A 12995-nucleotide genomic window follows, 5' to 3' on the forward strand; every position below is an offset into this window, starting at 1 on the left:
GAGTGATATCGTGAAGATTAGTCGCTAATTTTGGCTAAACATAAACCGTGTTATTCAGCTGCATATAGACAAAACTCAGAATCATTATTGTGAAGGAATAATGTGTGCAAATGTGTTACAGAGAATGCCCGAAAATTACGAAACTTAGCAGATCTAGTACAACAGTGTGAAAAGCTAATACAGCACTGCGTCCAATACCGCCAAAATTTCGGAGGATTAAGGCGACCGACGGTGTGCATGACGCACGGCTGTGCGATTCTCATGTAGGAGCCAGTACGTGGCCAAGAACTTTGCAGAGACCTTGAGCGTCCTCCGCGCCCACGGGTGAGTGCCACAGTGGCGCCCGCGTGCCTCACACAACGGCCTACGTCTCCATACCTGACAACAGCGCCTTACGTCTTAAGACGTACAGTCTCTTACACACCCTTTCATACGGATGTTGTGAAACTAACACGATTAAAGCATCTCAAGTAAACTGAAATTCGAGGTCTTTAGAATCCCACTTGTATATTTTACACTAATAGTGACACGCAGAGCAATAAGCGCAAAAAACACAACAACTGAGTTCTCTTTGCAGGAAGACGAGACTGTCCCACACAAATAGTTGTTCTCAAGACGAATATTGCAGGTATTTGACCAAATACTGAAAGTTTTGCATTTAGGGTTTTCATTCCGAATATCGGTTATAAAAATAGAAGAACATAGAGTTCTCTTAGACTGGTCTTTTAGCTGCATTCCACTTCAAGCCGTGTCTGATAGCTCACCATGAACTTAAAACGCTATACATTGCACGTAGTTAGGCGATAACACCCGATACTCCTTTTTTTTTCCTTTATTGAATTTCAATTTCCCCCGAAGGGGGCGGGCTGGCAGCAGCTTAGTATGCCGCTCTTCAGCCGACAGATTTTGTGACAAAGATCAAGAGCACAAATAATAACAAAATAGGCGATAAAATCGGAGACTTAGAGAGTAACAAGGCGAAAAGAAATCGTGGAACTTAAAACAACAACAGAGGGATGATGATGCTAATAAAAATACATACGAAGCAGACAGGGAAAACAATAGACAATTAAAAAACACGGCGACAGTCTGGATTCTGTTCGCAAAAGACATAAAATTCACACCTAGCGACAGCATGGTTTCTGGTCGCAACACGAGAAAGACAAACAACACTGAATAGTCACTGGAACACTGCACTAAAAAGGTGGCAAATGTGACACCACAGTCGAGAGCAGGTGGGGGGAAACTGGACAGAAGATGGGAAATCAAAAAAAAGGGGGGAAAGGAGAGTAAAAGCGAAGGGGGGAACCGGGAAAGGAGCTGATGGAGGATGAGGACCCAGAAGAGGACACCCGATACCTGACTACGCGATCTTCTATCAGTCATTCGAATGAGCCATAACTGTCATGAATTCAGGAACATCTGTCTTGAGTGATTTATCATAGAAAACTACCATACTGAGATACACTGCAAAAAGCACGAGGATTACTCTGTTCCACTAGGGTTCTATTCCTTCCACAAAAATGCGTTGTGGTATCGATAGCTACGATGCCACGGTGTAGGTGCAAGTTCGTAGGTTATCACTACGACACCGAAACAGACGACAGCGCCCTCTAGCCGGCGCTGTGCAGCTCTACGAGCGCCTCTCAAAATTCAGCCCATTTGAATCCGTGGAGACGATCAAACAACAATGTTTCTACTTCATAGGGGGCTAGCCATTACAGACTTTGTTATTTCAGTTACTTGAATGATAGTTTGTCCAGCTATTAGTAGCTGTTAGCGTTGATAGTACGGCTTTGCATCTACGTGCTCATCTCAGCCGAATTAAGTAATATTATAATTTGTACATGTTCATACACGAGTAAAAGAGTTTTAACTTACACGCAGAACCGCAGTACTTCCTTTTCCTGCTCCTATTCGCTTCCTATATTCGGCCTACCCTTCAGCTTACAGGAGCAGACCTACGCGCCGCCTACCAGGCCGGATACAAAATTTGTGATTCTCTATTAATTTACAACGAGACATCGAGATCTGAAAACAGAATTTCACCATCAGGGATAGATTTCCAGTAATTTTGACATTTGTGTGATAAGAAAGGCATAATTTACGGTAAACTGAGAAAAAATTTGTGAATAATAGTTGACAATATTAACTTCTGTATTTATGGCAGCTGCTCTTGTATAATTTTTGTTTTTTTCCTTTATTGTAATTTTTATACCTAATACATAGGTAGGCTGGCAGCAGCATCCTACGCTGCTCTTCAGCCTTCGAGTCGACAATGAGAAAAACATGAAGAAGATACATAATAGATATATTGACGGGCAAAAAACAGTAGACACAGGAATACAAAACACGGAGCCGTTCACACTCGACGAAAATTTGCACTGAAACACGTTGGCACGGCGCACAAACACTGATGATTCGACGGGACAGGTGAACGTTGGACTGTGACGTCGAACACTAACACAAACACGACGGCACACACAAACTGATGGCGATGATCTCCGGCGCGCGAATGTCCAAGTAGCGTGTATGAGTCTGGGGACCTGCCAAGAGGGGAAGAAGGGGGAGGTGGAGGGAGAGGGGTGAGCAAAGATGCCAGTGGCAGAGGAGATGGGAGTAGGAGCGGAGGAATGGGGGTAGGGGAAGCCCAGGGGAGGAGTGGGGAGAGAGGGCGCCCATAGGAACAAAACACAGGAGGAAGGAGGGAGGATCAAGGTAGGAGGGGTAGATGGAGGGGTGGAGGGCATCATCAGGGAGGGTGAGCTGGCGGAAGCCACCTTGGGAGAGGGTATGGAGAGTGGAGAGATGGAGAGCAGGTGGGACGTAGAAGTACAGGCGTGGCAGCAGACAGGGGCGGGAGAGGATGGGAGACACCAGCGGGTGAGGAGGATCGAGTTTATGGGAGGTGTAGAGGATCCATATCCGTACGAGGAAAAGGAGGAGGTGGGGGAAGGGAGTAACGTCGTACAGGGTCCTCGTGGGGGAAGGGAGACGGATGCGATAGGCGAGGCGAAGAGCATGGCGTTCTTGGATCTGAAGGGATTTGTAAAAGGTAGGGGGAGCGATCCAGGCAGGGTGGGCGTAGCAAAGGATAGGGGAAATGAGGGATTTATAGGTATGGAGGATGGTGGAGGGGTCCAGACCCCAAGTATGGCTGGAAAGGAGTTTGAGGAGGCAGAGTCGGGAGCATGCCTTGGCTTGGATCGTCCAGAGGTGGGGGGTCCATGAGAGGCGACGGTCGAGAGTGACAACAAGGTACTTAAGGGTGGGGGTAAGGGCGATAGGACAGCCATACATGGTGATGTAGAAATCGAAGAGGCGGAAGGAAGGGATGGTTTTACCTACAATGATCGCCTGGGTCTTGGCGGGATTGACCTTAAGCAACCACTGGTTGCACCAAGCGGTGAACCGGTCAAGATGGGATTGGAGAAGGTGTTGGGAGCGCTGCAAGTTTGGGGCAAAGGCAAGGAAGGCGGTGTCATCGGCGTACTGGAGAAGGTGGATGGGGGGTGAAGGCGGCGGCATGTCCGCTGTATACAAGAGGTACAGAAGAGGGGAGAGGACGGAACGTGGGGCACACCAGCGGAGGGGAAAAAGGTGTAGGAATCAGTGTTGTGGATGGTGACATAGGAAGGACGTTGGGAAAGAAAGGAGCCGATCAGACGGGCGTAGTTAATAGGAAGGGTGAAGGTTTGGAGCTTGAAGAGGAGACCAGAATGCCACACGTGGTCATAGGCTCGTTCAAGTTCAAGGGAGAGGAAGATGGCGGAACGACGGGAATTAAGCTGTTCAGAGAGGAGATGAGTGAGGTGAAGAGAAGGTCATCGGAAGAGAAGGACGGCTGAAAGCCACACTGGGTAACGGGAAGGAGGTAGTGCTGGCAGAGATGTTGGTGGATTCATCAGGTGAGGATGGATTCCAGGACCTTGCTGAAGACCGAGGTAAGGCTGATGGGACGGTAGGAGGTGCAGCGGATGGCAGTTCACCGGGTTTGAGGAACATCAGGATACGGGAGGTTTTCCACGGGTTGGGGTAGTAGCCGGTGGACAGGAGTACATTGTAGAGCCTGGCCAGGGTGGAGAGGAAAGAGGCAGGAGCTTTGCGGAGGTGGCGATAGGTGACACGATCGTGACCAGGAGCAGTGTTGCGTTTCGTGCAGAGTGTAGCGATGAGATCCTGTGTAGTGATAGGGGCATTGAGTTCTGTGTGTGCAGTGTTGTCCAAGTACTGGAAACCAGGTGTGAGGGGAGGGACAGAGGTGTCAGTTCGATCGTGGACATCTGGGGAGAGGGACTAATCGAGCTGGGTATCGTCAGGGATGATAAAGACATTGGAGAGGTAGGAGGCAAAGTGATTGGCCTTACTAATGGCGTCAGGGAAGAGTTGGTTGTCATGAAGGAGAGGATAGTAGGGGAGGGGGTTTGATCCGGTAAGGTGGCAGAAGGCTGACCAGTACTTGGTGGGGGCGTCCAGAGGGCGGACAGGGACGGTGAGTTCAGGAGTGGTTGGAGGGAGTCGGGCTTTACATTTTTGGGAGTAGGTGGGATGCGAGAGATTGCAGGTATTACAGGAGGGAGGGGACTGATAGGAAGGGTAGCGTTTAAATGGGTGCATGTCAGTCGCCAGTCCCAGCGTTTCTTAGCCATGAGCAAGCTACAGATGTGTCTCTGGAGTTGCCGGTGGCGTCGTAGTGTGTCCGGGTCACGCGTGCGGAGAAAGGCACGGTAGAGACGGCGGGATTCACAGAGGAGGAGGATGGCCTGTGGGGGTAAGGTAGGACGGTGTGGGTGGATGGCGACAGAAGGATCGTGGGCCTCCACAGCCTCAGACAAGGTGTGCTGGAGAAAGGAGAGGCAGCATGGGTAATATCGCGAGGGCGGTGGAGGTGAAGGGGTGGCCATCGACCTGGGTGGAAAGGGTATCCCGGTAGGCATTCCAGTCGGCACGGGAACAATCATGGACGTACTTTGGGGGAGGGTCATGACGAGGGTCGGGGCAGGGGCGACGACCGTCTGAAACGGTGAGGAGGACAGGGAGATGGTCACTACCAATGGGGTCCAGGACATCCACCGTTATGTGGCCAAGGAGGTTAGGGGAGGAGAGGACGACATCAGGAGTGGAGTTGTATTCGGGGTGGGTGTGCTGGGGAATGGTGACGAGGTCGCCTTGGAGGTAGGACAAGAACCGATGCCACTGCCGCAACTGGGTGGCGGAGCAACTATTGATGTTGAGGTCAGCGGCGATCACGTAGGAGGAGAAGGTACGGCCGATGTGGGAGAGGAAGTCAAAAGGAATCGGGGTGTTAGGGCGGACATAGATGATGGTGCAGGTGATGGTAAGGCCAGGGAAGAAGGGACTAAGCATCAGGTGTTCGGTGGGGTCGGGAAGGAGAGGTTGGAGCCGAACTGGGATCTGGCGGTGGTGACCAATGGCAACTCCATCACGTGCTATCAGGAAGGGATTGTCGGAGCAGTGAAGAAGGTAGGGCGAAGTGTGGAGGGCGTGGTGGGCCTGATGAAAGGTTTCATTGAGGAGGAAGGCATCCACGCAGTGGGTGGCAAGTGTGTGCATAAAGAGTTCTTGTTGGCGGGAAGGGAATGGATGTTGTTGAACAGGATACGGTGCTGTCGCACCATGACAGGGATTTAGACGAGGGTGTCGAGACAGGAGAAGGTGAAATGGGCCTGGTTGTGGGTGTAGGTGGCATACATGTTTAGGTGGAAGACGGAACGGGCGGTGAGGGATATCTGTTGGAGGGTGTGAGGGCGCTGGAAAGGGTGGACATTTTGCAGAACAATGGTGAGGAACCTGATGATGTCTTCAGTGGTGGGGGGTGGGGGGACGAAGGGAATTGCCAGGAGGGGTGGGGGCGTCCAGAGGGCGGACAGGGACGGTGAGTTCAGGAGTGGTCGGAGGGGGTCGGGCTTTACATTTTTGGGAGTAGGTGGGATGCAGGAGGTTACAGGTGTTACAGGAGGGAGGGGACTGAAGGTTAGGGCCCTGCCGGAGGAAGTGCACTTGCTTACTTGCTTACTTCAGTCGCTATAGCTTCATGAAATTCCGAGAGGTGGCGCAGCTATATGTAACCTTCAAAATGGCGTCTATAACGGAGGGGTGTTCCAAGCAGACAGCTGTCACTGAGGTTGTTTTTGTGGTAAGTCAGGGTATCCCAGATATTCATAGACGCCTGCAGTGAGTCGTTGGGCGAGGTGTCTCTCATCATCACAATAAGGTCGTGCAAATCTGTCCGATATCCCGCGCGCCGGCCGGCCTTAGACTACTCTGACTCCCGCAGTTTTGGAACGTGTGGACTCTCTCATTAGAGGTGATAGAAGGCTCACGAAGAAATACCTCGCTACTCAAAAGTACGTCTCTGGTGGTAGTGCTGACACACTCGTCCACGAATTGAGATACTCAAAGGAGTGAGCCCACTAGGTTCCCCGACGCCTAACGGAGACCCTAAACAGCAACGAAGGACCCTATATGCCGAACTGCTTGCGTGTTGCGAGGCTGATAATAACAATCCTTTATCGAACCGGAAACAAGACGGCGATCCACGGAGTAATGCGACATTTCCTCTCCTTCGAAGAAAAAGTTCGAAGTCACGCTCTCAGCTGATAAAATCATGGCGGCTGTCTAATGGGACTCTAAAGACGTTATTCTGTTTCACGCAACGATCAACTCTGAAGTCTGTTCTCGTACCCTTATGAAACTGAAGAAATGACGTCAGCGCGTTCGTCGCCACAAAAACGCAAAGGAACTTCTCGTTCTCCATGACAACGCAAGGCGTCACTAAGTCTGTGCATCCTAGAGGAGCTCACAATACTTCATTGGACTGTTATTCCTCATCTAGCCTGCATACCGGGTCTTGAAATTGCAGACTCCATCTATCTGTCCCAATGAGGGATGCACCCAGTGGAAGCAGTACGTGGATGCTGGAGATGTTATCGATGCAGCAACGCGTTGGCTCCGACCTCGACCAGTAGAGTGGTACCATGCGAGCATAGAGGGATTCCCAATACGGCGGCGTAGGGCCGTCGCATTGGACGGAGATTATGTTGAAAATAGGGGTTTTATAGCCAAAAGAGTGAGGAAACAAAATGGAGCATTCGAAACCTGAATAAAACGAACCTGATCTCAGAAAAAAATGTGTTGCACAGTGGTTATTGAACGCCCCTCGTACCATCTTAATATATTCGCTCCCCCCCTCCATAGAAATCGCCTCTTCGGTGTCACTGTCGATGTACTCCTGACAATTTCTGATATATTTGTGGTGAATTCTCGTTTGCAGGAAATATAAAATATCATCCTACGTAACGAAAGCTTATAGATGTTATTTTGGAGTAGCCGTTCCAGATAAGGAGAAGGAACCGGCATCACACACACGGCCGGCCGCTGTGGCCGAGCAGTTCTAGGCGCTTCAGTCTGGAACCGCGCTGCTACTGCGGTTGCAGGTTCGAATCCTGCCTCGGGCATGGATGTGTGTGGGATACGTTGCCTTGGAGGCCACGGATTTTGAGTTATTCAAGTAAAACGTACAAAAGTGACCTTCACACACACTTCCACCCCACACTCATCCTTACCAGTCAGTATTTCTAGTATGTTTTTCGTGGCACTCTGTCCTACCACTGTACAAAGATTTCCAACTACACGAACTACTGCCGATATTCGAACATTTTTCATCTCTATTGATTGGAGTATTACGCCACCAGCGTGGTCGACTATTTCGTTAATATTATTAATTTAAAAGTGTCCATGAGGACAATGATGAAAAAACGACTTTTGCAAACGTTATGCTAAAACTAATTACATTGACAATTCGAATCAAACTGAACTCTTACAAGCACAATAGTTTCGAATTCTGATTGTCTGACGAATACAACATAATTGTTTATTTTATGCTGGTAAACTTCACAAAGTAGGGGATGAATGTGGGTGCATTTGAAGGTCACTTTTGTACGTTTCTCTTGAATACCTCTAAAACTATGACCTCTAGCGAAAACGTATCCCAACATAAATTTGATCTACATTAACTTTCCTACAAAAACCTCCTGTTCATTCTTTCTGTAGTGTTAATAGTTTTTACACAGCGAGCGAGAGAATAGGAAAATCTCGCGTTTGGTTGTTGAAAAGAGAGATATAAGATAGCAGGTTGCATAAAACGAAAGCGGTAGGGGCAGCTGAATCACCCTGTATGTGTTGTGCAACTTGTTGTCACTCAATTAATTAATGGAAAGGAAAATAAAACGCTGTGTTATTTGCTGTACCTGTTCTATGGAGAAAACCAAAATACCGTACCGGTATCTCAGATTGTTATTTTTGTGTGTCGAATATTCTAGTATTTACAAAAGAGAAATGGAAGAAATACATTGTTCTTAAGGACCTACCTTCTGCACGAAAGCCGACGCCCCATTCTGAAAGTCTTTCAGTGCCTTAAAAGCCAACAGAGAAAGGAAGTCGATAGGATTTGAGTGCAATGAAGAAATGGTAACATCTCCTGAAGGATATGACCTTCTGTTCCAGGACACATGTAGTAGTTTTTTTTTTCCTTTATTGTAATTTTAAACACCTATACAGGCGGGCTGTCAGCAGCATAGTACGCTGCTCTTCAGCCTTAAGTGGAACAATAAACATGACAGAGAGGTGATATATACAATACAAAAAACGGCGGGCAAAAAATAGAGATACAAAAAACAATAAACAAGAAGCCGTTCACGTTGGACGAAAAAAAAAAAACTAACACTTGGAGACACGGCGCACAAAACACGGAGAACGGCGACGGCACATGTGAACAGTTGAGTTGTAACTACACGAAACACAAAACGATGCACACACACTAAACACTGATGGCGATGATCTCCGGCGCGCGAATGTTCACTGAGCATGTACGAGTCCGGGGACCTGCCAAGAGAGGATGTGGAGGAGGAGGAAGGGGAAACGGGAGAGGGGAGAGCAGAGATGCCATGGGCAAAGGAGAGAGGGGGAGGGAGGAAGGGGGAGGGGAAGCCCGGGGGAGAGGGTAGGAGGGAGGGGGGAAAGGAAAGAGAAGGGAAGGGAAATGGGGGGAGGGAGGGTGCCTAAAGGAAAGGACACAGGAGGTGGGGGGGGGAGGATCAAAGTTGATAGGAGGGGTAGATGCAGGGGAGGAGGACATCATCAGGGAGGGGGAGCTGGCGGAAGCCACCTTGGGAGAGGGTAAGGAGGTTTGAGAGATGGAGACCGGGTGGGACATGGGAATACAGGCGCGGCAGCGGGCGGGGGTTGGTGAGGATCGGGGAGACGAGCGGGTGAGGAGGGTCGAGTTTACGGGAGGTGTACAGGATCCGTATCCTTTCAAGGAAAAGGAGGAGGTGAGGGAAGGGGATGAGATCATACAGGATCCGCGTGGGGGAGGGGAGACGGATGCGATAGGCGAGGCGGAGAGCATGGCGTTCAAGGATTTGGAGGGATTTATAAAAGGGAGGGGGGGCGGAGATCCAAGCCGGATGGGCATAACAAAGGATAGGGCGGATGAGGGATTTATAGGTGTGGAGGATGGTGGAGGGGTCCAGACCCCAAGTACGGCCGGAGAGGAGCTTGAGGAGACTGAGTCGGGAGCGTGCCTTGGCTTGGATTGTCCGGAGGTGGGGAGTCCAGGAGAGGTGACGGTCAAGGGTGACGCCAAGGTACTTAAGGGTGGGAGTGAGGGCGATAGGACGGCCATAGATGGTGATGTAGAAATCAAGGAGGCGGAAGGAAGGGGTGGTTTTGCCTACAATGATCGCCTGGGTTTTGGAGGGATTGACCTTGAGCAACCACTGGTTGCACCAAGCGGTGAACCGGTCAAGATGGGATTGGAGAAGGTGTTGGGAGCGCTGTAGGGTGGGGGCAAGGGCAAAGAAGGCGGTGTCATCGGCAAACTGGAGAAGGTGGACGGGGGCTGACGGCGGCGGCATGTCCGCCGTGTACAAAAGGTACAGAAGGGGGGAGAGGACGGAGCCTTGGGGCACACCGGCAGAGGGGAAAAAGGTGTAGGAATCTGAGTTATGGACAGTGACATAGGAAGGACGGCGGGAGGGAAAGGAGCCGATCAGACGGACGTAGTTAATGGGAAGGGCGAAGGTTTGGAGCTTGAAGAGGAGACCGGAATGCCATACATGGTCATAGGCACGTTCGAGGTCCAGGGAGAGGAAGATTGCGGAGCGACGGGAATTAAGCTGTTCGGAAAGGAGATGAGTGAGGTGAAGGAGAAGGTCGTCGGAAGAGAAGGACGGCTGAAAGCCACACTGGATGACGGGAAGGAGGCGGTGCTGGCGGAGATGCTGGTGGATGCGGCGGGTGAGGATAGATTCCAGGACCTTGCTGAAGACCGAGGTAAGGCTGATGGGGCGGTAGGAGGAGACGGCGGACGGTGGTTTGCCAGGTTTAAGGAACATGAGGATACGGGAGGTTTTCCACAGATCGGGGTAGTAACCGGTGGACAGGACTACATTGTAGAGCCTGGCTAGGGTGGAGAGGAAAGAGACAGGAGCTTCACGAAGGTGACGGTAGGTGACACGATCGTGACCAGGAGCAGTGTTTCGTTTTGTGCGGAGTGTAGCAGTGAGATCCTGTGTAGTGATAGGGGCATTGAGTTCCGTGTGTGCAATGTTGTCCAAGTACTTGAAACCAGGAGCGAGGGGAGGGGAAGAGGTGTCAGTTCGATCGCGGATATCCGGGAAGAGGGAGTAATCGAACTGGGGATCATCGGGGATGGAAAATACATTGGAGAGTTAGGAGGCAAAGTGATTGGCCTTACTAAGGGAGTCAGGGAAAGGGTGATCATCATGGAGGATAATAGGGGGAGGGTTTAGTTCCGGTAAGGCGACGGAAGGCCGACCAGAACTTGGACGAGTTGATTGGTAGGGTACCATTTAAACGGGTGCATGTCTGTCGCCAGTCCCGGCGTTTCTTAGCCGCGAGCAAATGACGAAGGTGTCGCTGGAGTTGCCGGTGGCGTCGTAGTGTGTCCGGGTCACGCGTGTGGAGGAAGGCACGGTAGAGACGACGGGATTCACGGAGGCGGAGAACGGCCTGTGGGGGTAAGGTAGGACGGTGGGGGTGGATGGCGACAGTAGGGACGTGGGCCTCCACAGCCTCAGACAAGGTCTGCTGGAGAAAGGAGGCGGCATGGGTGACATCGTCAGGGTGGTGGTAGGTGAGAGGGTGGCTATCGACCTGGGTGGAAAGGGTATCCCGGTAGGCATTCCAGTCAGCTCGGGAATAGTCGTGGACATACTTAGGGGGAGGGTCAGTATGAGGGTTGGGGCGAGGGCGACGACCATCTGAAATGGTGAGGAGGACAGGGAGATGGTCGCTACCAATAGGCTCCAGGACATCCACCGTTATGCGGCCAAGGAGGTTGGGGGAGGAGAGGATAACATCAGGAGTGGAGTTGGATTCGGGACGGGTGTGCTGGGGGATGGGAATGAGGTCGCCTTGAAGGGAGGAGAGGAACCGATGCCACCGCCGTAACTGGGCGGCGGAACGACTATGGATGTTGAGGTCGGCGGCGATCACGTAGGAGGAGAAGGTACGGTCAATGTGGGAGAGGAAGTCGAAGGGAATAGGGGCGTTAGGGCGGACATAGATGGTGGCGCAGGTAACGGTAAGGCCAGGGAAGAAGAGACTAAGGATCAGGTGTTCGGTGGGGTCGGGAAGGAGAGGTTGGAGCCGAACGGGGATCTGGCGATGGTGCCCAATGGCAACGCCGCCACGCGCAATTGGGAGGGGATTATCGGAGCGGTGGAGGAGGTAGGGCGAAGTGTGGACGGTGTGGTGGGGTTGGAGGAAGGTTTCATTAAGGAGGAAGGCGTCCACGCGGTGGGTGGCAAGGGTATGGAGAAAGAGGTTCTTGTTGGCGGGAAGGGAGCGGATGTTGTTCAAAAGGCTACGTTGCTGTCGCGCCATGACAGGGATTTAAACGAGGGTGTCAAGACGGGAGAAGGTGAAATGGGCCTGGTTGTTAGAGTAGGTGGCATACATTTTGAGGTGGAAAACGGATCGGGCGGCGAGGGAGATCTGTTGGAGGGTGTGTGGACGCTGAAAAGGATGTACATTCTGCAGGACAATGGTGAGGAATCAGATGATGTCCTCAGCGGTAGGGGGTTGGCGAAGGGAGTTGCCGGGAGGGGTGGGGGCGTCCAGAGGGCGGACAGGAACGGTGAGTTCAGGAGTGGTAGGAGGGGGTCGGGCCTTACACTTCTGGGAGTAGGTGGGATGAGGGAGGTTACAGGTATTACAGGAGGGGGGGGACTGGAGATTGGGGCACTGCCGTAAAAAGTGGGCTTGCCTACAGTGCGGGCAGGAGGGGGCTTCGCGGCACTCAGATGTTGGGTGCGCATTATATCGCAAGCACCTTTGGCAGCGGAGGGATTGAGGAGGGGAAAGGGAGGGGTCAACTTTATAACGCTGGTTAAAAATGAGGGCACCCTCCTTCAGGAGACGGTCTATGGAGGGGGCGTGCTCAGAGAAAACGCGCATAAGGCGGGTGGGGCCGGCAGCGTTATGGATCCGGTGAACCACACGCACCTCCAGATGGGGATGTGCCTGAAGCTCCGCCAACACCTCCTCCTCCGTGATCACTGGACTGAGCCAAGTGATCACGGCGGTGAGGGTCGGCGGGCGACGCGGAGGTTGGGGTTGGCGGGAGGGAGGTGGCGAGGGAGCAGGGGTGAGAGAGGCATGAGGGCCAAAGCGGGTGATAGGGATGCGAGAAAGGAGGTCCGTGTGGAGGGTAGGGCTGGGGGAGGAGATGAGTACCGAATCACGGCGAGGAGTGAGGAGGGAGATGGGGGCACCAGGACAATTCTGGCGAAGGAAGAGGGTGAGGTTCCGGGCTTCAAGGAGGGAGGGATCCGGACGGGAGAGGAGGTAGTGGTAGGAGGAGGGGGTAGAGGAGGAGGAGGAGGGGGCAGGGACGGGCGGGGAGACATCCATGGCATCAGGGGTGGGGGAAGGGGGACGAGGCGGAG

At 52.0% G+C, this 12995-nt stretch overlaps 1 protein-coding gene across 1 annotated transcript in view; it reads right to left on the minus strand.

Annotated features, from left to right (window-relative positions):
* Positions 1-1378: 1378 nt before the first annotated feature.
* Positions 1379-12995, minus strand: part of LOC126252461 (atherin-like) — a 70389-nt gene continuing 58772 nt past the window's right edge. Inside the window, exon 3 of the mRNA XM_049953357.1 lies at positions 1379-1467. Coding sequence (XP_049809314.1) covers positions 1379-1467 — 89 coding nt within the window. The remainder of the gene's footprint in view (positions 1468-12995) is intronic.

This window comes from Schistocerca nitens, chromosome 4 (assembly GCF_023898315.1).
Source record: "Schistocerca nitens isolate TAMUIC-IGC-003100 chromosome 4, iqSchNite1.1, whole genome shotgun sequence".
Lineage (NCBI taxonomy): Eukaryota > Metazoa > Arthropoda > Insecta > Orthoptera > Acrididae > Schistocerca > Schistocerca nitens.